The 22,538-nt window shown below is 49.7% G+C and overlaps 10 protein-coding genes across 10 annotated transcripts; 3 read left to right on the top strand and 7 right to left on the bottom strand.

Moving 5' to 3' along the window:
* Positions 1 to 13: 13 nt before the first annotated feature.
* Positions 14 to 2,536, top strand: PV10_03801 (uncharacterized protein). The gene has a single exon (XM_016368296.1). The coding sequence runs from the start codon at positions 147 to 149 to the stop codon at positions 2,184 to 2,186; it is 2,040 nt and encodes a 679-aa protein (XP_016224084.1). The 5' UTR covers positions 14 to 146; the 3' UTR covers positions 2,187 to 2,536.
* Positions 2,537 to 2,547: 11 nt separating this feature from the next.
* PV10_03800 (uncharacterized protein) lies at positions 2,548 to 4,720 on the bottom strand. The gene has a single exon (XM_016368295.1). The coding sequence runs from the start codon at positions 4,554 to 4,556 to the stop codon at positions 2,706 to 2,708; it is 1,851 nt and encodes a 616-aa protein (XP_016224083.1). The 5' UTR covers positions 4,557 to 4,720; the 3' UTR covers positions 2,548 to 2,705.
* A 232-nt stretch (positions 4,721 to 4,952) lies between these two features.
* Positions 4,953 to 7,192, bottom strand: PV10_03799 (uncharacterized protein). Its single transcript, XM_016368294.1, has one exon. It carries the CDS (start codon positions 7,008 to 7,010, stop codon positions 5,142 to 5,144), a length of 1,869 nt encoding a protein of 622 aa, XP_016224082.1. The 5' UTR covers positions 7,011 to 7,192; the 3' UTR covers positions 4,953 to 5,141.
* A 354-nt stretch (positions 7,193 to 7,546) lies between these two features.
* Positions 7,547 to 8,856, bottom strand: PV10_03798 (uncharacterized protein). Its single transcript, XM_016368293.1, has one exon. It carries the CDS (start codon positions 8,600 to 8,602, stop codon positions 7,823 to 7,825), a length of 780 nt encoding a protein of 259 aa, XP_016224081.1. The 5' UTR covers positions 8,603 to 8,856; the 3' UTR covers positions 7,547 to 7,822.
* Positions 8,857 to 9,707: 851 nt separating this feature from the next.
* Positions 9,708 to 11,778, bottom strand: PV10_03797 (uncharacterized protein). Its single transcript, XM_016368292.1, has 3 exons — positions 11,489 to 11,778; positions 11,284 to 11,414; positions 9,708 to 11,223 (listed from the first exon to the last, which is right to left on the bottom strand). The coding sequence occupies exons 1-3, from the start codon at positions 11,495 to 11,497 to the stop codon at positions 9,906 to 9,908; spliced, it is 1,458 nt and encodes a 485-aa protein (XP_016224080.1). The 5' UTR covers positions 11,498 to 11,778; the 3' UTR covers positions 9,708 to 9,905.
* Positions 11,779 to 12,527: 749 nt separating this feature from the next.
* PV10_03796 (uncharacterized protein) lies at positions 12,528 to 14,163 on the top strand. Its single transcript, XM_016368291.1, has 2 exons — positions 12,528 to 12,783; positions 12,847 to 14,163. The coding sequence occupies exons 1-2, from the start codon at positions 12,582 to 12,584 to the stop codon at positions 14,151 to 14,153; spliced, it is 1,509 nt and encodes a 502-aa protein (XP_016224079.1). The 5' UTR covers positions 12,528 to 12,581; the 3' UTR covers positions 14,154 to 14,163.
* Positions 14,164 to 14,494: 331 nt separating this feature from the next.
* PV10_03795 (uncharacterized protein) lies at positions 14,495 to 16,450 on the top strand (the record flags this gene model as incomplete). Its single annotated transcript, XM_016368290.1, has 1 exon — positions 14,495 to 16,450. One exon carries the CDS (start codon positions 14,495 to 14,497, stop codon positions 16,448 to 16,450), a length of 1,956 nt encoding a protein of 651 aa, XP_016224078.1.
* On the bottom strand, positions 16,344 to 19,078 carry PV10_03794 (uncharacterized protein; the record flags this gene model as incomplete). The annotated part of the gene is made up of 1 exon (XM_016368289.1): positions 16,344 to 19,078. The coding sequence occupies one exon, from the start codon at positions 19,076 to 19,078 to the stop codon at positions 16,598 to 16,600; it is 2,481 nt and encodes an 826-aa protein (XP_016224077.1). The 3' UTR covers positions 16,344 to 16,597.
* A 960-nt stretch (positions 19,079 to 20,038) lies between these two features.
* PV10_03793 (uncharacterized protein) lies at positions 20,039 to 21,186 on the bottom strand. Its single transcript, XM_016368288.1, has 3 exons — positions 21,005 to 21,186; positions 20,773 to 20,879; positions 20,039 to 20,688 (listed from the first exon to the last, which is right to left on the bottom strand). Exons 1-3 carry the CDS (start codon positions 21,035 to 21,037, stop codon positions 20,217 to 20,219), a joined length of 612 nt encoding a protein of 203 aa, XP_016224076.1. The 5' UTR covers positions 21,038 to 21,186; the 3' UTR covers positions 20,039 to 20,216.
* A 59-nt stretch (positions 21,187 to 21,245) lies between these two features.
* PV10_03792 (uncharacterized protein) lies at positions 21,246 to 22,452 on the bottom strand. Its single transcript, XM_016368287.1, has 4 exons — positions 22,052 to 22,452; positions 21,871 to 21,999; positions 21,702 to 21,820; positions 21,246 to 21,646 (listed from the first exon to the last, which is right to left on the bottom strand). The coding sequence occupies exons 1-4, from the start codon at positions 22,383 to 22,385 to the stop codon at positions 21,542 to 21,544; spliced, it is 687 nt and encodes a 228-aa protein (XP_016224075.1). The 5' UTR covers positions 22,386 to 22,452; the 3' UTR covers positions 21,246 to 21,541.
* Between the last annotated feature and the right edge of the window lie 86 nt (positions 22,453 to 22,538).

Raw genomic sequence — 22,538 nt, 5'->3', positions numbered from 1 at the left:
TTTGCATCATGAGATTTGTTCTGTGAGGAAAGCATGTCTGATTTGTTCCTCTGAACATGTTCACCTGTGAGATCACTCTTTCTTCGCCGCCGCTGCCTTGATCCTCGATTGTGCCAATTGCTGCAAATGAGGTCACCAACATCAACATGCCTCAACCTAAGACCAATAAACCCTCATTGGTCCACTCCACGTCTCGTTCGTCTTCCCAGAGTCCAGGGCCAAGTTCCCCTTCTCAAGCGACAGAAACTACTCGTTTGCTTTCAAAGCGAAAACCCTCGGACCAAGCAGCCCTCGCCGGCCATGACAACCATGAAGTACATCATCGAGGACCCATTTCGTCCGCTCGTTTCAAATTCTTGTTCATCAGCATTCTCCTCAATTGCATCATTGCCTTTTTCGACTCGACGTTGATGGCCAGTGCTCATCCTGTCATCACCTCCTATTTCAATGCATCCAACGCCGCATCCTGGTTCAGCACCGTCTTCTACCTAACCTCAACCGTCTTCCAGCCATTATACGGCAGAATCAGTGACACCATTGGCCGTCGTCCAGTCTACCTCTTCGCCATTACCATGTTTTTCTGCAGCACTGCCTGGTGTGGTTCTGCTCCAGACTTAGGCAATTTCATCGCTGCTCGAGCTGTCTGTGGTATGGGTGCCGGCGGAGTGACCACCATGGCCGGAATCCTGACCAGTGACTTGGTCAAGATCGAGTATCGAGGTATTTACCAGAGTTATTTCAACATGGCTTATGGCTTTGGCATAGGAATCGGCGCCGCCCTTGGTGGGTTTCTGTGTGATCATTTTGGTTGGAGAATGGCTTTCTACCTCCAACTACCTTTTATTCTTGTCTTTGGTTGTCTTGCCTACATTGCTGTTCCAAAAGGTCTCGGTCCCAACTTGGCCAAAACGCGGGGGACGAGCCTTGGGTCAGCATTTTCCAGCTTCGACTCGTATGGAGCCGTGGGTTTATCAACCATGACGACTTGTCTCATTCTCGGAGTAAACCTCGGAGGGAATGTCTTCAACTGGACACACCCTTTGGTAATCACAAGTCTCGTTCTTTTCATCATCTCTGCTGTTGCTCTTTACTTCATCGAACGCGGAGCCGAATACCCCATCCTTCCAATTCCATATCTTTCGACCAAACCCAACGGGAACCTAATGTGGTCGAACTTCTTTGCCGCCATCGTCATCAACACCGTTCTATTCAACATCCCTCTCTACCTCCAAGCTGTACGGCAGACTACTCCCACCACCTCGGGCATATTTCTTCTATCTCCGCTATTTGGAATTAGTATCACTGCCGTTCTGGTAGGCTACTACATCACCTACACGCGCAAGATGAAGGGACCCATGACAATTGGAACTATCATTCTGATTATGGGAATCGTCTTGGTCACGGCGTGTCTGTCTCCCGAAGTTCCTACCTGGGCTGTCCCTCTCTTGATTCCATTCTGTAGCATTGGACAAGGGTTTTTGTTCCCTGCCGTCACCATCTCGGTCCTTGCTATCAATCCTCAAGATGAACAAGCCGTGGTAGGCACCACTCTCGGCCTCCTCCGCAACCTTGGTTCCATTCTCGGCGTCGCCGTGAGTTCTTGGCTAGTTCAGAATGCATTAATTGTATTCCTCGATTCCTACGTCACGGCAGCCGACCCACAAACCAAAGCCGCCATCATCCGAACCGTTCGGGAATCCGTCCAAGCCATTCGTCACCTCGATCCAGAGCACAAAACCCAGGTCATTGCCGCTTACAACGCGAGTTTACGCTTCACATTTTTGGTCATCGTCGTCGTCGCCATCTTCCCGGGGCTGTTGATCTGGCCTTTGAAAATTCCACGACTGCAGAGTCAAACTGACATGGACTCTGGTGGACTTGACGGCGCCGGCGACGATGAACCTATTCATGGACTTCTCGACGCTAGAGACCAAGTGGCAGTCCAATACGACGACAATGCATTGTTAGATGTCATCGACGAGGAAGCCGGAAGCGGCGACACAGACACAGAAGCCGACGACTATGCGATTGACGATTCCGGTACCAATGCGTCCTTGTCGAGAACAAACAGCAGAACCAGTAGAACCATGTCTCATGCATCTGCGAGTGCGGCTGGGCGAATTTCCCGCCGAAATACTAATCAAAGTCGAAGTCGTAGAGCGAGCTTTGACTTGCAATGGCGTTGAAACGGTGACCAAGCAGTCTGGCCTGGTCCTTCCTTTTCACTCTGTTTATCGATTATTGCATGTTTTTTGAGCGAGCATGTGGGAACATGGGCGTTTTAATCTTTTCAGCGGGATTTCATGCATGTCAGATAGTAGCAGGACAATATGCACGACAACATGGATCAACAGAAACACAAAAGTGCTTTTCGAAAAGTCCATGTTGAATGCATGGGATATTAGGGACAAGTTGCGTTTTATACTTAGCGTGAGATCGATCAGTGTAACGTTTATGAGGAGACAGTCCCTCAGTCATATCCGTTCAGCTTCATCTGATGATGTCGGTTTTATATCCTAAAACTATATTAGGTATGTCAGTCTCTGCTCTTTACGTTGAATGCTTAATATTCGTTTCTCGTCTCGTTATGAAATTGCACATATACCTCTTATATCCACCTCATTCCACACAATGAACCCTCACTGACTTTACAAAAGATGTCCGTTCTCATATCCTTTCATATCCCTCGTCCTTATCCTGGGCTCTCACCCCAACTTCTCCCCCGCCGCCTGAAAAACACTCTTAAACTTCTCCGGCACATCATATTTCCCAATGCCAACTTCCAGAACCTTCAACCCCTTGGCCTCGTTAAACGCCTCATCTGCCAGCGTATCATCTAATTCCTTCCACGTCGAGATTCTCCTCGTCCAAATGGGATACGCCTGTCTATGTTCCGGACCATAATCATCCGCACCAAAGAATTTCGCGCCCAGATCCGCATATCGCCAGGGTGCTAGGTCATTGTAATCTTCATGCATGCCGTGGATTTGTCGCTCGTATGCATACCCGTTATTATTGATGATCATGACGGTGAGAGGGATGCCGTACCGGATGGCAGTGCTGAGTTCTTGGGCTGTGACTTGGAAACTGCCGTCGCCTTCAAGGAGGATTGTTCTTGGGGAGATGGGGGGACACGGTGTAGTGGCTAGTGTCCATGGGGTTAAGTGATGATCATCGTTACCAGTAGCCTTGGTGGTGGTGGTGGTGGTAGTTTCTTGGTCCTGAATCCCCTGTTGCTGTGCCAGCGCCGCCCCCTGCGCTGCTGGAAGCATATGTCCAATGGAGAACCATTGTCCTGATGCAATGCTGGTGGCTTTCGGTGGGAGAACCAAGTCACGTCCACCTAGAATTGGGGTTGCGTTTGCTAATAAGACCGTGTCACCTTGTCGAAGATACTTGCTAAGATGGAGATAGAAATTGGTCTGATCGATAGGAGCGGATAGATCAGCGGACGCAGGGGCAATGCTTCGAAAATCACCCAGACTGGACGTATCGGGTGTAGCGAGGCTCGACGGGTTGATAGCCTCGGTCAGTGTGGTGAGAAAAGATTGGATATTGATGTTGATCGTCCTCGAATGACCTCCATGACCATGACCATGACCAGGAAACTCGATCGATTTCTTTGCCAAAGTGATGATCTTGTCTGCTTCTGGAACCACCGACCAGCCTAGAGTCTGCGTGTCGGAGAACATTGGTCCGATGGCAAGGACAACGTCGGCGCCGCTCACGTAGGGCATAGTGTCGATTTGACCGACAGGGCCGGAATGGACGCCGTAGAAGTTTCTCAACGAATGCTCGACCAATCCATTCCCAGATGGCATAGCCAGCGTTGGAATCCCACTCTTCTGGACGAAAGCGTTGATTTCCGTCCGGAACCCACGCACACCATGACCTGAATCAACGAGAATCAGCGGCTGTTTCGCAGCACCCAATCTCTGCAACACGGCGTCAACCGCATCTTTCTCTGCACGCGCATCGCTCTTGACATCAACGTCAAGAGTCGTCGTATCAAGTCTCGTGCCATCAACCTGCTTCGCCACCATATCACACGGCAACTCGACATAAACCGGCTGACTCTCCCTCAAACAAGTAGCAAGAACATCATCCACCGCCTCAACCAGAGCCTCTTCATCATCATGGATCAAATTCGCCTGCGCCACCGTAACATGACGGGCCATCTCTGCAAACACACGAGGACGCCCATCTCCCAACGTGTGATGGACATTCGCTCGCGTCGCTTGAAGTTCCCGACGCGGTGTGCCCACTATTCCCACGACAGGAACATATTCTGCGTATGAACCGGCGATTGCGTTGATTGCACTGAGTTCGCCGACTCCGTAGGTGGTCATTAATGCGCCTAGACCCCGGATCCGCGAGTATCCGTCCGCGGCGTAGCCGGCGTTCAGTTCGTTGCATGAATTGATCCATTTTACCCCGCTGGGTGAGAGGTGGTCGAGAGACTTAAGTGTAAAGTCTCCGGGTACACCGTGCATATGTTGCACTTTGTGTTGAGCTAGACGTGTGAATAGATACCGTGCAAGAGGGATTTTCTTCATTTTTTGGGCACAAGTATCACTGAACTCCGGGGCCACAAGGCTGAGGTGGGGGGAGGAGGTGGAAGCAAAAAGAAAGAAACAGCAGCCTGGGGCCAAGGATGGGAGTCGTTTTCTTTGACTGGGTGTAGGATCTTATGAGTTGTCTTCGATTACCTGATTATTTTATATGTTTATTCAACTGAATGTGTGAACAGCTGTGGGTTATGCATGGCAATGTGACATGGAGAATATAATTTCTTGGGTTCGGCTGTTTCGGTTGCATGTGGAAAATGAAATGGCGGAATGCTTGATTCGACGACAAGAATTGACTGTGAACTATTATTTTCGTATCGTCCCATAAGAACTATATTCTAAGCTTCTCGTGTTTGAATGGTAAGAGTACGATCAAAAGGTATGCTCAGAATGATTATTAAATTGTCAATATTAGATGGTTTTAAATATGTCCTCTAAATGTTTTTGGGAACTCCCAAGTAATCTGGTATCTCGAACCAAGTATTTAATAATATCCGTAGAATTAACTCCTCTCTCTTAAAGCTTTAAACGCCAGTATACACGCCAGCGGGATTCGCGCACAAACCCATAACCTCAAACAGTAGAAGCATGAGTCAAAGTCTGCCGTGATATCCAAACCCCGCCCTTTCCAATGAGGCGGTCTTTCAAATCTGCCCCTTCGGTTCGAATACCCAATCGATACACAGGGATACGGTCAATCTGTCTCTGGCTAGTCTGGCGAAGATCAACATATCGTTCGTTGAGCGATCGATTGGATGCAGCGGACTTGAGACGGTTCAACGTAGCTTCTGCCTGCCATTCAGGTCTGGCCAAACTCGCCGCAGTCACGGCAAGATCCTTGTAAATGTCGAAGAGCTGTGCTTCAACGTCGGGTGTTTGCATTGGTGAGACCTGATCCATCTCCCGCATGTACCCCATCAGCATGACGGACAACTTGGCCGTTAGAAATGTTTCACCTTTGAACTCGTGCATCACGTAGACGCGAACGGTGTTGGTCGGAACAACACTTTTGCGGCCAGTGGGGTCAGGACTGATATAGATTACCGCCTGATGCCATTCCTTGGGGATGTTCTTCTCTATCGCCACTTTCTTAGGTAGTTCCACCTCAGCCCAGCCGAAATACGCTCCGTGGTACCGAAATAGGATGTCGTCAGGAACTCCAGATAGATTGGCCGTCGGAAGATTGAACTGTGCGGAGCTGGTTCCTGCGCCAGGAATGACCTTCCCGCTGAACCGGACAGGAAACGGGGATTCAGGCCCCGTGTCAGGTCCGACAATTGAAGGCCGAGCTAGAGCGTCGTATCTGTCTTGATGTAATGCACTATATGAAGCTTCTCGAGTTGTTGAGTACTGCTTATTCGCATCACTCAATCGATCCGTCACTCCGCTCCTGTCTACTGCAGAAGAGAATGCTTGCATGGCGACAGCGCTTGGTTGGTAGACTCGAGACACTTGGGCGGTAGCATACGTCTTGGCCGTGTTTGCTACAGGTGATAATGCCGTGGTTGCTGCGGCGCTTGCCATGGCCGAGGCCACGCGGATCCCAACCTCAACAGGCATGGTCAACAATGATGCTCCCCGCAGGGAGCTGGAGTCGGTGGAGGAAGAGGCAAGACGAAAGATCGGACTTCCGCAAAGGACTTTCTTTCCTGCGGCGGTACACAAAACCACTCGAAGATAGCCATCGTCGGCCTCGCTTGGGATTCGGAGAACGTCGGTCTCGCGTACCTGGTGAGATCGAATCTCTTTGGGGGCTTTTCTCAAGAACTTTTCGATATCGCGTTGCCAGGCACGTTCGTCGTTTGGGTTGAGTTGATCAGGCGTGGCTTGGCTGGTTGGGGTGATGTCGATCCATGAACTTCTGGCGCCTAGCAACCCTCCGACTTTTAAACCCGTCTTACCAGAGAAGCCACGACGCTGCAACCACAAGGTCCGGTCTTGGGGGATTTCCCGATCCGAGAAGATGGTAATAGCTAGACTCGTGTATGGGCCAGAGTAGTAGACCAGGCCGTGAGAATGACGGAGTATTGAGTAATGCTTGGTCGCTTCGTAGGGATGATTGATGAGACCTCCAGCAAAGTGACGAACGTCTTGCATTGCAGTCTTCAAAAACTTTCCAGCTTTGGATGGTTCATCTGGGGAAGCTAGTGGCGGACTGAGTGGAGTGGTGGGTGTGGATGGGATGGATTCAGTCAGGGTACCGTGATAGGTGGGACCATATGTGGAACCCGATGCCTGGCTGGAGGAAGACTCGACAAGTCCAGGTGGAGGTTCGAGCGACATGGCCTGGAATACTGCCGTCTGCTCGTCCAGGGTATCTTGAGGGGTGTGGACATGTTTTTGTTCGAGATCGTCACTGTGGGTTGCCTGCAATACTGGCTTCCGTCTAATTGAGCTTTTGCCTGTACTTGGGCCATCTGTGTGTTTCTCCATGGTCGACATTGAACCCAAAGGTATTCTTTCATCAGATAGGTCCCAACCTGCAGGTCAGGCCAGAATTGAATTGGCTGGTGTCATGCTCAACATCTACCCACAAAGGTTTGAGATACGGGGATGAGTGAGTAAGCTCTGGCGGCTCTGCAATAAGATGCTGGCTGAAGATGGCCCTACAGCAGTAAGAAAATGAAGAGCAAGGAGTGGAATTAATTGGATGAAAGAGGCATGAAATTGAAACAATAAGCGAGACGTTGATTCGGCTGCACATGATCCGAGAATTCCGGTGGGACGCATGGACGCCAGCGAAACATACAGTAACGAACCTCGGATTCTTGACAACCTCGTATATCCTGGTCTTGGTATGCATACAAACACGAACATTTCGCTTCGACCGGGTGCCTAAAGCTGCATGTAAAGCTTGTTATGCATATGTTAGTCAGAAATAACATGGCCTTTTCGATAGAATGTTTCGTTAGTGTCATCTTTTGGTATCTACACCATCGACAAGTAGACAGATGAAAACTTTTTAGTAGCAGAGCAGGTTCAATATTTCAATAATTAACATTAAGTATGAAATGGTGCTGATAAGCGACCTTTCTAGCGTACTGTCATATAACTCATTCCTGTTACTGTTGCGCCGCGCTCACAAGACCGATAGACGCAATGGAAATCGTGGTAATGTTGGTACAAGCCAAACATCCTGGTCTTGACTGTCGATATCTGTTTGTGCAATACATTGATGCAGCTTTGGTATGACGAGTTTTGTTTTTGTCTCATTGGGGGCCCAGAGTGTGAGAGCCAAGAACAACACGTGACGATTATCGTGCTACACCTGTAGGAGCGCTGTAGCCCTCCATACCATACCCAGGTTGGCCGTACTTGGGCTCGCTGGTAAGAGGGACATTTCCGCCGTGCATCGTCGAGCCGGTCATACCAGTTTCGTGACTGTGTCGGCCTAGAGTATGATGGTGGCCGGCATGTGCAGTGGCAGCCTCTGCGTCACGTGTATCTTGAACCTTGCGGCTGCGCTTCCAGAATGGTCGGCGACCAGGTCCAGCAGTGTAATCGTTGTTGGGAGATGGGCCGAAAGCCTTGTCCTTCTTGTGACGACGAGCCAGCAAGAATTGAAGACCGGCACTGGCGATGAAGAGGAAGATGCCGAGGATGGAAACAGCGAAGCATGCGGTGTTCAGACTGCAGACATAACCCCAGTCACCTGCACCAGGGGCTTCTTCGTTGCTAAGGCCGGTGCCAATGGGAGTGTTGACAATACCCTGGCAGGAGTTGGCGCCGTGTCTGGTATAGTAGGCAATGGCAGCAAAGCAGCCGATGAAGCAGATGTCGAGGAAGATGGCAATGTAGGAAAGGAAGGCGATGCCGCCAAGGCAAAGGGTGAAGAGGAATCCGAAGATGGTGTAAAGAACCGCGGAGCCTGACATGCCCGTGACAGCCTTCTCCCAGGTGGGAATGTTGATATCATGGTTGGTTAGGACGGCGAGAAAGTAGGAGTAAATGCCTAGAATAATGGCGGCACAGCAGAACTGCAGACCACGGACGCCGATTTGGCTGAAGCGGAGGATGGCACCGCCGAGAGCCATGGTGAGATGTGGATTCGTCTAGAGACAACTCGGGATATGACAAGAATGTTGACCAGGAGCGAGGCTTTGGCTCAGATGGCAGATGTCGAGTGGTGTGTGTCGGGTGTGTCGTACGTGTCGATGGGGGAAGAGAAAAAGGGATCTTCCAGAAGGGCAGCAATGGTCTTTGTAGTTTTGCGGTAACCAGGGTCGTGATGCATTCTGTGTTGGCTGGTTGGTCCTTGCTTTGGAAAGTCTGGATGTTTTGGCTGGACAGAAGCAGGATTTGCTGTGAGTGACGTTGGGGCGCAGATCGCAGATGTTGGAATGAATCAACGCCACCCAAGCGTCGATCCAGATTGGTGGGGTGGTGACGCTACAGCCACAATTACGACGTCAGGGCTTCAGCCACGCGACTGATCATTGGTCCGATGGGCAGTCGTGACCTGCAGTAGCGGCAGTAGCGCGAAAATCTTATCGACTTCAGCTTTGAGGTCACACACCCTTTGTCTTGTTGTACGTATAGGTTGGCATATGGTGACAGGCCGTCTAGAACTGGGAAGAGGACTCTCAAAGCCTCTAAGAATCAAGGGTACACGCACGCGCCCGACGTGGCAGTCCTGTAGGTAGTTTGTAGCACATACACGAGTCACGAGACGTGACACTGCACTGCACTTAGCCGTGTCTCTGTAAATGGCCGCAACCTCCACAACTTGTGCCCTGCCCAGTACTCCGTATACCCTCATCTCCAGTCAAAGTTTTTGCCAAAGTTTTAATTTGTCCGAATCTCAATTCTTGTTTGAGATCGTCTGAGCTGTCCCAAGATACATTGGTGCTCTACCACCGCACATACCCACTAGTATCTCATTCCTCAACTTACTGAACAACAAGGGGTGACTGCTGGCATCCACACAAACTTTTGAGCCTGGAGAACTGCAACTCATCTACTTGGACGCAGACATGATGTCAGTCAATTGTAAAAGCCCGTCCGAGTCTTGCCGCATCCAAAGACGACCACACAAGTAGACTTCGGTCAAGGCGATGCTGGTTAGGCTTCCTTTCAGCGACAAGCTTTGTGACAATTCACCACGTCTCCTTCTGGATCATGATTGAACGTAAACCATCTACATGAAAATTGCATCTCATTGATCCTCTTCTATGATATCATTTGTGTGTGGCGAATTGTCCAGCAAAGCCAACTGCAATATGTCCATCGAAAAAGACTTGACTATGCTATTGCCTGGCAAAAAACCCCTCACACCAACTATGACCTCGCTGTCGGTCGTCAATAACCCATACTAACATTTGAATCACCAATTCACCCTCACAGCTGCATGAAGAGACCAAGCAAAAGTGCTGCCAAACTGACAGGTCCCATTGTTGTGCCATCCATCTTGGCGGCCGCATTTGTGTGGGAAGGTGAGCTACCACCGGAAGTCGACGACGGCGATCCTCCCGCAGGCCGATCCGGAGTGCTTCCACTTGTGTTGTTGCCAGGAAGGTTGCTCTGATCGTTGGGCAGGATGGTCAACTCAAGTCCAGTCATCTCCTGTCCATTCTGCTCATAAACGATATGGTCAGGCACACGGTTGGTCACAGACACGGTTCCACTGGGGTAATTGCCCGAGACACCCTTTTCAATCAGGTCGTCCACACCGCTCGGACGAGCAGGAATGTCGTAAGACTGGCTGAAGTTGGTTCCAGCCACGACGCCGAGACCACAAGCCGGAGCGTCCAAGGCCGTCGCAGTGGAGTTAGCAGCTGTGATGTGGTCGAGGTCGATCTGGTTGTACTGTTCACGCAGATTGTTGTAGTCCACTCTGATTGAAACAGATCCGTTGGTGTTGAGGTCGACCAGGCCATAGTTGTTGGGTTCCTCACTGTATTCGTAGATGAGACCACCGGAAAATATCCCTGTCATCTCTTCGCCGTACAGAGCGCCAACCTCGGTAAAGGTACGAGGCTGAACTTGATTGCAACCATATTCCGAGAAGAAGATGGGGATGGTGGTGTTGGAAAAGTCACGGACCAGAACATCATAGCCCGAGGACTGGAAGCTCGCATCACCGCACCATGAGTATGAGTTGAGACCAAAAAAGTCAATCTTGGAGCTGGCCTCATCATCGAGAGCGCAAGATAGGTAGTCAAATGTTCCCATCAGGAGCGGGCGGACATCGGCAGCAGAATAGCCGACAGGGATCTCCCGTGATCCTTGCTTCGCGATGTAGTCCTTGATGTCCCGAGTCACTGCTCTGATGTAGGCTGGGACATCTGGCACAGAATCTTCATTGATGACTTCATTTCCACTGAAAAATCCCAAAGTGTTGTTGAAATGCATGAAGCCCTCCACCACTTGGAAAACGCGCTCCAAGTAGGCCGAGTTGTATGATTCTTGTGGTGCCCCTCGGTTGAGCGATTGGTTGGGAAGAGGGCTGTTGACATCGAGGATGAGGTAAATGCCGGCGGCGTTGAAGATGGAAGCGCATTCCGTATGGTCAAGATCGGGATTCAAGTTGTAGACGCGGACGGCATTGACACCGAGTCGCTGCATGAGAACGGCATCCCGAAGACAGACATCGGCATCGCTCAGAGGGTCGACTCCGGCCTCTGGGTTGAAACCAGACGAACCACCGGGTTGGTAACTGTAGAAGTCCTTGTGTCAGCACCCACGATGCTCCTGAATAGGGTATCAAGTTTCTTACGCCACGCCAATGATCTGGAATCGACTGCCATCGACACTGTTGACAAAGTCTGCTCCACGAACAACGAGTGGGGACACGGCGAAGACGTTGCTGACAAAGAGCGCAAACAGCGCAGTGGTGAGAGTGGGAAACTGAAGAGATGTTAGCACAAGCCTTTGCCAACCTGGCTGCCTTGCAGGCCTGCTGAATGAACGTTGATCCTTACCCACACCATCTTGGAAGATGAGACGTGACAAGAAAATATGGAGAAGGACAATGGAGAAGGGAAATGTCAAGAAGAAAGTCAAGAAACGGTGGCGCTGTGCAACCTTGGGATAAACGAATGTGCACCTGCCTACAATCCAAGAAAGATTTTGTTGTAGAGGTGGAGGAATGAAAGTTGGAAGGAACTACCATGGAGTCGTATGTCCGTACTTCAAGTCGCAGTCGCAGACGCGGGCAATCAATCGCCAGTCAGGCCATAAGCTAAAAATGGCTGGCGGCGGACAAACAACCACCACCACTACTGATTACTAGACAATGTGAGAGTCATTCGATCTTCCACTGACACTACTCTTTCCGTCTACCTGACTCCGTGAAGGCGCAGGGCGTGCAGGGAGGTAGCGGCACTCTGTAGCATTGGCCCACAATAAATTTTACCAACAGCCGACCGTGAAAGCGCTGTGGCGATGAATCAGTCTAGGATCAGCTTGACGCGTTGATTAGAGCCAATGAGCGTTGTTGTTTGTCAATCTTCGCGAAATTCCCCAACCCAAGAACTGACATTCCACTGCCATCCGCCCAGTTTGGTCGCACCATCAATAATGACACTTGCTAATGTCAAATTAGACGAGGACATAACTCATAGACAGAGTGCAATAGAGGAATGTTATCTGCGTTCAGAGTTCAGTCAAGTAGACTCATCGTCGTTGTGCGAGTTAGCCCGTCATCATTGCCAAACGTGCCAACTTGCAGGGGCTCAGTCACGACTATTCAACAAATTTCTTGACTTGATCGGCCACTGTGCAGGAAGCTGCAGGGATGCTGCCCACCACGCTTAATTCAGTCTAACCTGGTTTGGCTCTAGGTTGGCACGTTGGGAAAGGAGAAAATGCGAGCGGAGTATTGTCACTTCTGACGCAGATTGTTTGACGACTACAGCGAAGCACAAGCTCATCTCTCGCCGAGGAAAGTAGCCCGAGTACCTCCCCACCTAGGGACCTTCTATAAGCAAAACATGTGCGACTGGTCAGCTCTGAGGATATCGACAACCCCAGGAGCCGGTGACGACTCCTGCTCACTCATGATCAGTGTCCGCAATGTCATCAAAGGCGCATGCCTCCAACTTTGATGCCAAATCTCCAAGGAAACGCATCGTTTTCTTCCACCCCGACCTTGGTATTGGCGGTGCTGAGAGGTTGATTATTGATGCCGCAGTCGGCCTCCAAGACCTGGGCCACAAGGTGACCATTTTCACCTCGCATTGCGATCCTACCCATTGTTTCGACGAGGCTCGAGATGGTACGCCATCGCTCCTTGACACCTCAGTACCCTATTCCAACGTTGACCTCCATGTGAGTACAGGCACCCTAGACGTTAGAGTTCGTGGCAACACACTCTTCCCCCCCACCATCCTCAATCGCTTTCACATTCTCCTTGCCATTCTTCGTCAACTTCATCTTGTTTTCTCCATTGCCATCTTTGGAAACGAGCTTCAGGCGCTGAAGCCAGATGTATTCTTGGTTGATCAGCTCTCAGCCTGCGTCCCTCTACTGAGGTGGCTGTTTCCTCGACGCCAACGAACCCTCTTCTATTGCCACTTTCCTGATCAGCTGCTCGCCGATCGGCGCTCTTCGGGCCTGGTTGGTCTCATCAAAAAATCATACAGACTGCCATTTGATGTCTTTGAAGGTTGGAGCATGAGTGCCAGTGACAAGTTGGTGGTCAACTCAAATTTCACAAAGGCCATTGCTTCAGAACTTTGGCCGTCAATGGAGTCCGCCTTTGATGTTGTCTATCCAGGTGTCAACCTTGAGAACAGCCCATCCACTGAAAAGGAGGTCCTCTGGAATAACAAGTTCAAGATCTTGCTCAGCATCAATAGGTTCGAACGCAAAAAGGACGTTGGTTTGGCCGTCCGAGCTTACGGTGCTCTGGCCCCCGACAAGCGTAAGGGCACACGACTGGTAATCTGTGGTGGTTATGATCAAAGAGTGACGGAGAATGTCCAATATCACAAGGAGCTGGTTGATCTCGCCGAGCGCCATGGTCTGATAAGCGCCACGGCAAAGACCGTCCCTACCGCACTGGCCATTCCAAATGAGGTCCAAGTCCTTTTCCTGCTTTCCGTGCCAGGGCCTTTCAAGCAAGTTCTTCTGCAAAACGCTCGTCTTCTCCTCTATACGCCCCAGAACGAGCACTTTGGCATTGTCCCAGTCGAGGCAATGCAACAGGGTGTTGCAGTCCTTGCTTCAAATACAGGCGGTCCACTAGAGACCATTGTTGAAGGGGAGACCGGGTGGCTGCGAGACGTTTCTAAGGTGGATCAATGGACTGCCGTCATAGAACGAGTTTTACATGAATTGAGCCCTCAAACATTGCAGGAGATGGCTAGCAATGGAAGATTGAGAGCCTCGGACCAATTTTCCAACAAAATCATGGCTATCAACTTTGATCGGGCCATTGAAAAGATGACCGCCGATAAGCGCAGTACATTTGTGGAAAGCAATGACATCTTTGTTGGAGTCGGTCTGGTCTTGATGTTTGTTGCTGCATTGGTGGGTCTTGTGATCAAGTCAAGAAAGGGTAAAAGCGACACTAGATTAACTGAATTCGCCCGGGCTCGGCGAATGCATCCAGACGCCGATGTAAACGTCAAAGTAATTATCTAGAGTTTCGTCGTGTATGTTGATCACTACTCGATGTAAAATGACAGACGCAAGTTGTTGTACTCGTTGCTTGATAGTTGCAAGGCTTGAGGCGGGGAGGAAACTCGTGACGCGTAAAGTGGTTTTGGCTCATCACGCGTCGTTGTTGCCAAGATTGTTTGGAAACCCAAACTGGGGATCTTCCATGACATCTTCCATTTCTACCGACTTCAAACCTGATGTGCAACAATGAATGACTTGAAGCCACTTCAACTAGTTTTGGATGTTTCTCGACGGGCCAGATAAGCCCACCTGAAGCACTGTCTCTTGTATGTTCAGAAGCTGAGGGCAAAGGGACATCCATGATGCCTGAAATCATCGAGTTAATCTCCTCTTCGCCACCCATCCCCTCCTCTCGGCCAACCATACCACCGCCTAATAAACGGCTTGGTGCTTCGCCGGAAGTGGTAGACAGACTACCTGAAGCCATTTCGTTGGAGATTTTCTCGGATTCCGACATTGAATCCGACCGCTCAGCAAAAAGACGACGCATCACTCCAACCTTTACTACGACTGAAGGGACACTTCCAGGCTCCTCGAACCTCGATATATCTGATCGAGATGAGCTACCTGAAATTCATACTCTCATTGCAGAAGCACTTCCACAGATTCAGCGACCCGCTGCAACAATCTGGGATGATGATGACCAAATCACATTCTCGTCCTCCGCCCCGGAATCTAGGGGAGTGAACCCGTTAGAACCGACATCCGTCGCAAACAGGCTCCAACGCTACGCACAGGATGACTCGAATCTAGCCAAATCCTCGGCGATTCTAAGTTCGAGCCCAAGGCCAACTTACTCTACGCGGACTGAGCAGCTACTCGCATTAATGAAGAAGGATACTGGCAAAAAGTCAAATCTCAAGGCTCATGCTAGCAGAATTGAGAACCCCAGGGCTTCTGACAAGGTCAAACAGATCGAGCAACCTTTGGATGACATTATATTTTCCTCAAGTCAAGTGTGGACAACAACAAAACCAACCAAGTCATTTACCGAATCGAATAAAGAAGAGAAGGCTGCGTCCCGTGCAGCTGCAAAAGCAACTAAAGATGCGGAAAAGGAAGCTGAGAAAGAGCGAAAACGTCTTGAGCGAGAGCAAAAATCAAAGGAAAAGCAAAGAGCTGCCGATTTGGCTGAGGTGAATAAATCAAGAATCGACAAGAAGGACTCTGCAGCAGAAATGATAGTAGATGTGGCTTGCTCTCTTCGAGGCACATCCATTGGAAATCAAATCGAACAGTATATGAAGCTGGCCAACATCGAACTCAATTACATCGAAGACGAAGTCGACCTAATTCACAACTCAACAGGGCACCGGCCTCAAGGGCGCATCATCAAGTGGCGGCGAAAAGTTGTCTCAAGGTATAATGATCAGGACGGCCAGTGGGAGCCTGCCTCACAAAGTCGTACCATTGATGAAGGCCATTTATTAGTCCATATCTCTGGGTCAGACCTCGCCACGCTACTTGCATCTCCCGCATCTGCCTCTTCAGAAAGCGCACAGCCATCAGTCGAAGAAATGAAAGCCAACTTGGATGCCCATGTGGCTCTTCTCCGTGGCATAGGCGGACCAGATTGTATACCTATTTACTTGATTGAGGGTATGACCACTTGGCTGAAGAGGAACATCAATGCCAAAAATCGAGAATATACGGCCGCAGTGAGGGCTCAGATGGTCGACGTTGATGGTGACAACACTACCTCCGTCCCTACAGGGTCCCAGGCACGGTCGAGGAAATCAAAGAAATCGGCAGTATCGTCGATAGACCTCTCATTCATCACAGCAGATATCCTCGAAGACATGCTATTGCATCTCCAACTAGCGCATCAACCCATCCTTGTTCAGCACACCACTTCAGCCTCCAACTCAGCCGCACAGATCTCCGCCCTGACGCAAAACCTATCCACCAGGCCCTACCGCCTGGCACAAGTAGACTTCAATCTGAAAAACGCATCCTTTTGCATGGATCGAGGCCAAGTTCGCACTGGCGACAATTCTCGCGAAACATTTGCGAAAATGTTGCAGGAAGTTCAACGAGTGACGCCGAGCATGGCCTATGGAATCCTAGACAAGTATTCATCTGTCCGTGATCTTGCGGTTGGGTTTGAAAAGCATGGAAATTTGCTTCTTCAGGACCTACGGAAAAGTGCTAACAAGGACGGGGCATGGAATGATAGGAAGTTAGGACCCATGGCCTCAAGACGACTGTACAAGGTCTTCATGGGGCGAGATCCATCTGCAACTGATGGAATGTCTTGAAGTGCAGACAGAGACAAACACCTTTCTATTCTGCAAGTCTCTCAGTAGACTATGGTGTCATTACTTCCAATGTCCGAATGTCAAATCCTCATATCGGCCCTGACTTTCATGAATCCGTGTGATACCCGCAGTAACAAGGAGAGATTCTCAAACCATGACCCAATCAACTCCTAAATCGGCGGCCACAGATTCAAGCTCCTGCCAGGTATTTCCTAGTCTCTCGGTCTGGCTTGCTTCGCTATGCAGGCTTGCACTGCGCATAGACTCTAGAGTGCGATTTTGAGCAGCCGCAGAGTTCTGCACCATACGAACAACCAAGACCTTGATGTTGGCAAGTCTTGCGTCCTGCGGCGGGTGCGACAGGTTACTGCTCTGTGTGTTTAGGTTGTATCTTTCCTCTGTAGTCATGGAAGTGGACGTAGAGGACGTAGAGGACGTAGAGGACGTAGGAGAGATTTGCGGTAACACAGCAGGGAGATTCTCAGCAACAATATGTCGCAACCTCTTCATTAGCAAAGAGTCATTGCTTGAAAGCACATCGAGGATACTGGCGTGATACTTGGGGAATGTCGACAGGAGAGCCAAACCAAACCAGCCCTCAGGTTCTGGGTTCGCAGATGAGGATGATGGCGGCTGCTGCGTCGTCTTCGTTGAATCTGATGATCCTGATATAGACTGTTCGATTATGTGACTGATCATTTCGGCTAGCGAGACAGAATGTGTTTGCTGAGGATTACTCCGAGGGAAGACGGATTCCAGGGTTTTCTCCATTGCGCTTGTCATGTCAGGTCTCTCAGGGTGAGGAGGATCAGATGTGGTTGTGGGGGTGGTTGACACCCCAGACATCAGTGTTCGGAGGATCTCGATCGTCAATCGGGAGATGGCTAGTTTTGTGGCCGTGTCGGGGGTATGCTGGAAAAGGTAGATGGCAGCGGATATGAAGCTGGCGTCTTTGTTGGGCGCCTGGTTGATATTCCGACGTTCTTCACCTTTCGGCAATGAATGAGTCAATGTGTCGAGATAAGTTGCATTCCCTTTGATAATCAATCTTGCCAGATCGATTATGTTTCTCTGTATTTCGATTCTCGTTGTATCTGTTTGACTTGTCGGGCCAAGATGTGCTTTTGTCGCTTCTAGGAACTGGCACGAATACAGTTGTCGTTGTCCGGACGCACATAATGCGAGTCGTGTAGCGAGATCAATTGTCGGACGCACGAGTTCTGAAGCGTTGGCAGACGATGATACGATGATTCTCATGAGGCTTTGGACAAGGTTAGGGAATGACTTGAGTAGTCGTTCTAGCCGGTCAGGCGAGATGATTGTGTTGGCCAATAGAACTATAACAGAAGCGTATAGAGTGTTGGGAAACGGTGAAGTTGACGTCCGAGAAGGAGAGTTTTGTAGACCTTGGGAGTGTTCCAGCGTCGCTACGCAGCTCTTGACCAAATCAGAGTCTGCATTGAATTTGTTACCGTACGCCTCAAGTGAGGAAATTTCATAGACGAGCTTAAGGATCGCTTTTCGGTAGGGTGCGATCAAAGCGTCCATCTCTAGGTCATCATCGGTCGGGTGGAGATAAGGTAGGTTGATCAATTGCCAGAGCGCACCGTCAATACTGAGGACTGCACCATGAACACTCTTCTGTGACAGGACGTTGAGGATGCTCTGTAGAATGGCAATCCAGCCATCAGAGTCTAAAAGGGCAATCTCAGTTCCCGTGCTGATGAGTTGATGCACCATACCAAGCGAGCTAGCTTCCACTATGTCGTCTGAATCGGTGTCGCTGAGGTAGTGGATGAGATTATGAATGCCATAAACCGATACACGGCTTGCCATTTCAACAACGTCGGCTAATGACGAAGGGTCTGAGGCGGAGCTGGCATTCAGTAGCGTTTCCACTGATGAGAGACCCGACTCCCGTTCCCACCAAGAGCCAAGTTTCTGCTCTGCTGCATTGACAATGGGATCATCTGATGCTTCAGAGGTGTCATTGGTTTGTGTTAGAGCCGGCCACGGCTTTCCTTGAGCGTCCATGGCAGGTTCATCATAGTCAACGCAAACATTGTACAAGGTGGGCATCAACAGGTCGCATTCTCGTCGAAGATATGCCATCTGCATAAGAGCTGCAACACCGTCTCTATGAACGATGACGCTTCGGTTGATATCATTGTCGGCACAGCAATTTGCAATAAGTCGGAGGGCAGCCCTGGCCTTGAGACTGCCGACTTTTGGCGCCGGGTTCCTGCTTACGATGCGCCGGGCGACTTCCACAACACAATCTGGGGCAACGATGCCGGCAACGTGGAGGCGGTCTTGTTCGGCACGGGCTTTGACAGTAAGACCAAACAGAGGTCTCCAAAAGGGAACGTCACGTGTGGTGTTGGCGAGTAATGTGAAAATGGCATCACCGTCTTCTGTGTCTTTGCTAACATGTCGAGCCAGATATTGGGATAATTCTTGGATAGCAGAAGTAAGCCCTGTCTTTGGATTGCTGGGGCTCTCAGCGGCTCGCACCAAGTGTTGAATGAGTTGCTTAAAGTCATTATTGTTGGTTAAGGCAGTACGGGACAGTTGAGATATAGCATCAGCAAGATCGTGACAGGCCTGGTTCGGGGTGAGGACCGACATGGTATCTTCAAGTGCCGGTGTTGATAATTTTCGAGGGGGAGGAGCCCAGTCACTCACTATGTGCCGGCTGTTAGAGAGAAGAAATCTCACTCTTGTAAGCGATGTCACCCAAATATAGGTGAGGCTCGCTTTGATAGTTGCCTGGCCCAAAGTATGATGAGGGTGAATGTCAGTAGGACAGGGAGACGGCCACCTGTTGCTTTTCAACAGGCTCGTACCATAAGCCCTGCCTACAAGGCATCAGGATACTGAAGACAGTGTCGACTTCGGTACCCAATCAGCATGCTGTCTGATATGACTTTCAGCTAGTCTCGTAGAGGCTTTCCTGTTAGATGTTGGGGTTCAATCAGGGTTGATCAGGCTGACTGTATGTTGGAATCGCAAGATGCACCGTAGAGATGCCAAGAGTACAGAGGACTATAGTAGCACAGATGCAAGCGTCGTTTCCTAACATTTATGTCCAGTCGCTCCTGCATTGCATGTCTGTCCTCTTCAATGTGAGGAACCAGACAGTCTTGCTTCGACATCTTCTTCAACTCAGACAACCTACAGTCACTCATCCGGAGCATCCTCAAACTTCGAACACTTTGTTGATTCGCAGAGAGTCATTCCAAACATCTCGACAGTCAAAATGACGCGTGCGGCGCAAACCATCTCTTTCGCGTTGTTGGTGTCGTCGGTATGTATTAAAATCGTCCACATGGACTGTAATGTCCACAATCAACACCGTTTGCTCATCATTTGTTTGACAGGCATATTTACTTCTTGCTCTGCCACTTCTGATGGAGTCTTCGCCAATTCCATCGATCCTACCAACGAAGATCCAGGTTGAGATCATTCCAGTCCTGCCGTTCTGGGCTTTGATTTCTCTTGCAGCATATCTACTCGGCCGTTTGGGGCTTGGTGTATTACGCTTCAATGACACAAGAGAGGCATATGATGAGTTGCAGGTACAGCTGAACAAGGCGAGAAAGGACTTGGACGCAAGAAAAGTCCGCTGGGATTAGATCCTTGAAAAGTCCAAAAAGAACACATGGCATTGGGTCAGATATTTTGGGCGCATCTTCTGGTTGCGGTGTTCTATGTTCATGCCCCTAACGGAAGATCACACCTTAAAAAACCAAACGATGAAAGGACATCATTTCACGCCTTTCTGGGCCGCCAAAGCATCATGCTCGTCAATGTCGGTAGCCTCCCAAGGATAGCAAATCCAAACATCAGGCACAGTGACGGCAGCCAGGTACCGATTGTCGTTGATCATATCGTCCGGTAAATGGCCCTTCTTCTGCTTGTCTTTGTTATGCAGAACAAATATCGAGAATTTGGTCTTTTCCGTCCGCCCTTGTTGTCTTCTGGCCTCCTCGACATCTTTTTCCAATTCTTTGACAGCGTACTCGAGCGTCGTGCGTGTGTCGTCAACTTCGTCGACTATAAGGACGTTCTTGCCGATCAAGTTGGACATCTCCAGAGACGACAAGTCGAGCCATTGTGTTCGGGTAACTTTGGTGCCGGGAGCCTCAACAGGGTCAGAACCGGAGAGTTGTTCGTAGAGGGAGAGACCGATGGCTTGAATAGGAATATTAGGGGCTCCCGGTTGTTTGAGAAAGGACCTAGAGTCGGAATGAAAGTCAGTTTTCACTGTGGTTTGGTCTATGTAGATACGTAGGGTGGTGGAAAGGTTGGACTGTCCATACCTTAGAATTCGAGCGGGAACATATCCACCTCCACCAATGGCAATCATGAGGTTGGGTTGGAAATCTTGCAAAATCTTGGGTGCCGAATCCTGGCAGAGTTTGTGAACCTGTCGCAAAATGTGAGTGAAGAGCTCCTGGACGAGTGTGCAACAGACAAAGGTGGTCGAGTTAGAAGTCAATCATGGCCATCAATCACGAGCCTTAATTTTGAGATAACGCGATTGGCACTTACATCATTATATGTAGCATAGACCTTTTCTACCATGATGAATGAGGGTGCCGCCGGGCAGAGAAATAGCCAGAGGAGAAAGAGGAAGTGGTGAAGATTGTGTATAGGCGTAAGTCAAGTTACAGTCATGCAAAAAAGACCATGGAATAAAGAGACAAGGTCACATCAATGCCACAGAAAGTCACTCTCCCGCCCCACGGCTTTGAGAAAAAGTAACTTGAATTCAGGCGGCACGCCCCGCGGTCAAGATTTCGTCAGAACATAGAAATGATTCAACGTAGACTTCTGGGTATCTATGATCCGCTGTATATGTCACGCTACAACTGGTACACAAATCTGGTATGCGTATCGATCGAGTGTAATATATACCAACCGAATTAGGCCAGCGATTCACTTCAAGCCAGTATCAATAGACATTAGTCTTGGTCACCATAAACCACCCAAGTGCGACAGCCTTCGGAACGTGGCTAGCACCCAAGATCGCTTAGGACTTGCACATCGTGTATAGATGGTTCAAAGATTCTGATTTTATAGGGCGCTCTAAGACCGATCAACATTCAAGGCTTTAATGCCATCGACCTCATCGGCGAACTCAAGACCATCAAATGCTTTGTCCGCATCAGCTTTGATGAGATCAACCATTCCCTAAAGCGACAGCGTTAGCACATGACTTGGAGGAGATGCCCTATAAATGAAGTACCTGTGGCATGATTGGCTTGCCACTTCTGTCAGTGACATAGCGAAATGGCATCTCGGTAGTCTCGTGCTCGTTGATCTTCAGCTCGGGAAAATCAACATAAGGGATCTTATCCAAAGGTGCTGGTGAGATGGTCAGCAGTGAAGTGAGATAGTGTTGGGACGAAACGCACTCTGCTCCAGTACGACTATACGTGTGACTCGTACGGCCGTGTCGGTAGTCATCTGCTTGGGACCTAGGCGCCGACCAGTAAAACCTTTCTTCCGAAGCTCGCTTGTTCGGTCTCGTGGGGGATCGTCTCCTAAGAGAAACCAATGAGTATTGCTTGCACAGTCACTAAGATGATCTCCTACCCAGAATGCCGCCAAACAAGAATACATCAAATTGGTCTGCATCAGCAGGGCTTAATTCCTGCTTAGCTGCCGGATCTAATAGACAAATCCTGTCTTTGCGGTCGGCAAAATACGATTCAACCGAGTCATTTCTGCCTTCTGCACCATTGGCTACAAGTACTTCAAGATCCTGAGACTTGAGTAGAGAATCAGGCACCGATGAAAGAATGAATCGACATGAGGCAGCCCTCGATTCTTGAGCGATGGTCTTGTATTCGAGCGCGGACCAGGGGCCAAGTTCAGGATCAAGGTGCTCGACCACAAAAGTGTAGGCAGGCCGAGTCGACCCAGTCATGATTGATATGACACCAGGTTCTGAGGTAAATCAGTCTGGGTCGGATTGGCCTAGGCGTTCAATGAGGTTTTCTCAACTCCAAATATGCATATAAAATTCGACCAGTTGGCCCCGCGAATATGCGTAGGATTAGACGAATCTAACCATATTCGA

This window comes from Exophiala mesophila, assembly GCF_000836275.1.
Source record: "Exophiala mesophila strain CBS 40295 unplaced genomic scaffold supercont1.3, whole genome shotgun sequence".
Taxonomy (NCBI): domain Eukaryota; kingdom Fungi; phylum Ascomycota; class Eurotiomycetes; order Chaetothyriales; family Herpotrichiellaceae; genus Exophiala; species Exophiala mesophila.
This window is presented reverse-complemented; position numbering and strand designations above follow the sequence as displayed.

What these genes read in the sequence shown, in the direction of transcription:
- PV10_03801 (XM_016368296.1), top strand. Translation starts at nt 147, where the DNA reads ATGCCTCAACCTAAGACCAATAAACCCTCATTGGTCCACTCCACGTCT.
- PV10_03800 (XM_016368295.1), bottom strand. Translation starts at nt 4,556, where the DNA reads ATGAAGAAAATCCCTCTTGCACGGTATCTATTCACACGTCTAGCTCAA.
- PV10_03799 (XM_016368294.1), bottom strand. Translation starts at nt 7,010, where the DNA reads ATGTCGACCATGGAGAAACACACAGATGGCCCAAGTACAGGCAAAAGC.
- PV10_03798 (XM_016368293.1), bottom strand. Translation starts at nt 8,602, where the DNA reads ATGGCTCTCGGCGGTGCCATCCTCCGCTTCAGCCAAATCGGCGTCCGT.
- PV10_03797 (XM_016368292.1), bottom strand. An exon ending in TTCCAGATCATTGGCGTGGC is followed by an intron (nt 11,224 to 11,283) that starts GTAAGAAACTTG and finishes GGACTTCTACAG; the next exon opens with TTACCAACCCGGTGGTTCGT.
- PV10_03796 (XM_016368291.1), top strand. Translation starts at nt 12,582, where the DNA reads ATGTCATCAAAGGCGCATGCCTCCAACTTTGATGCCAAATCTCCAAGG. An exon ending in TTTCGACGAGGCTCGAGATG is followed by an intron (nt 12,784 to 12,846) that starts GTACGCCATCGC and finishes ATGTGAGTACAG; the next exon opens with GCACCCTAGACGTTAGAGTT.
- PV10_03793 (XM_016368288.1), bottom strand. Translation starts at nt 21,037, where the DNA reads ATGGTAGAAAAGGTCTATGCTACATATAATGAT. An exon ending in TCTATGCTACATATAATGAT is followed by an intron (nt 20,880 to 21,004) that starts GTAAGTGCCAAT and finishes ATTTTGCGACAG; the next exon opens with GTTCACAAACTCTGCCAGGA. An exon ending in GTTCCCGCTCGAATTCTAAG is followed by an intron (nt 20,689 to 20,772) that starts GTATGGACAGTC and finishes TTCCGACTCTAG; the next exon opens with GTCCTTTCTCAAACAACCGG.
- PV10_03792 (XM_016368287.1), bottom strand. Translation starts at nt 22,385, where the DNA reads ATGACTGGGTCGACTCGGCCTGCCTACACTTTTGTGGTCGAGCACCTT. An exon ending in CTTGTTTGGCGGCATTCTGG is followed by an intron (nt 22,000 to 22,051) that starts GTAGGAGATCAT and finishes GGTTTCTCTTAG; the next exon opens with GAGACGATCCCCCACGAGAC. An exon ending in GCAAGCCAATCATGCCACAG is followed by an intron (nt 21,647 to 21,701) that starts GTACTTCATTTA and finishes CTGTCGCTTTAG; the next exon opens with GGAATGGTTGATCTCATCAA.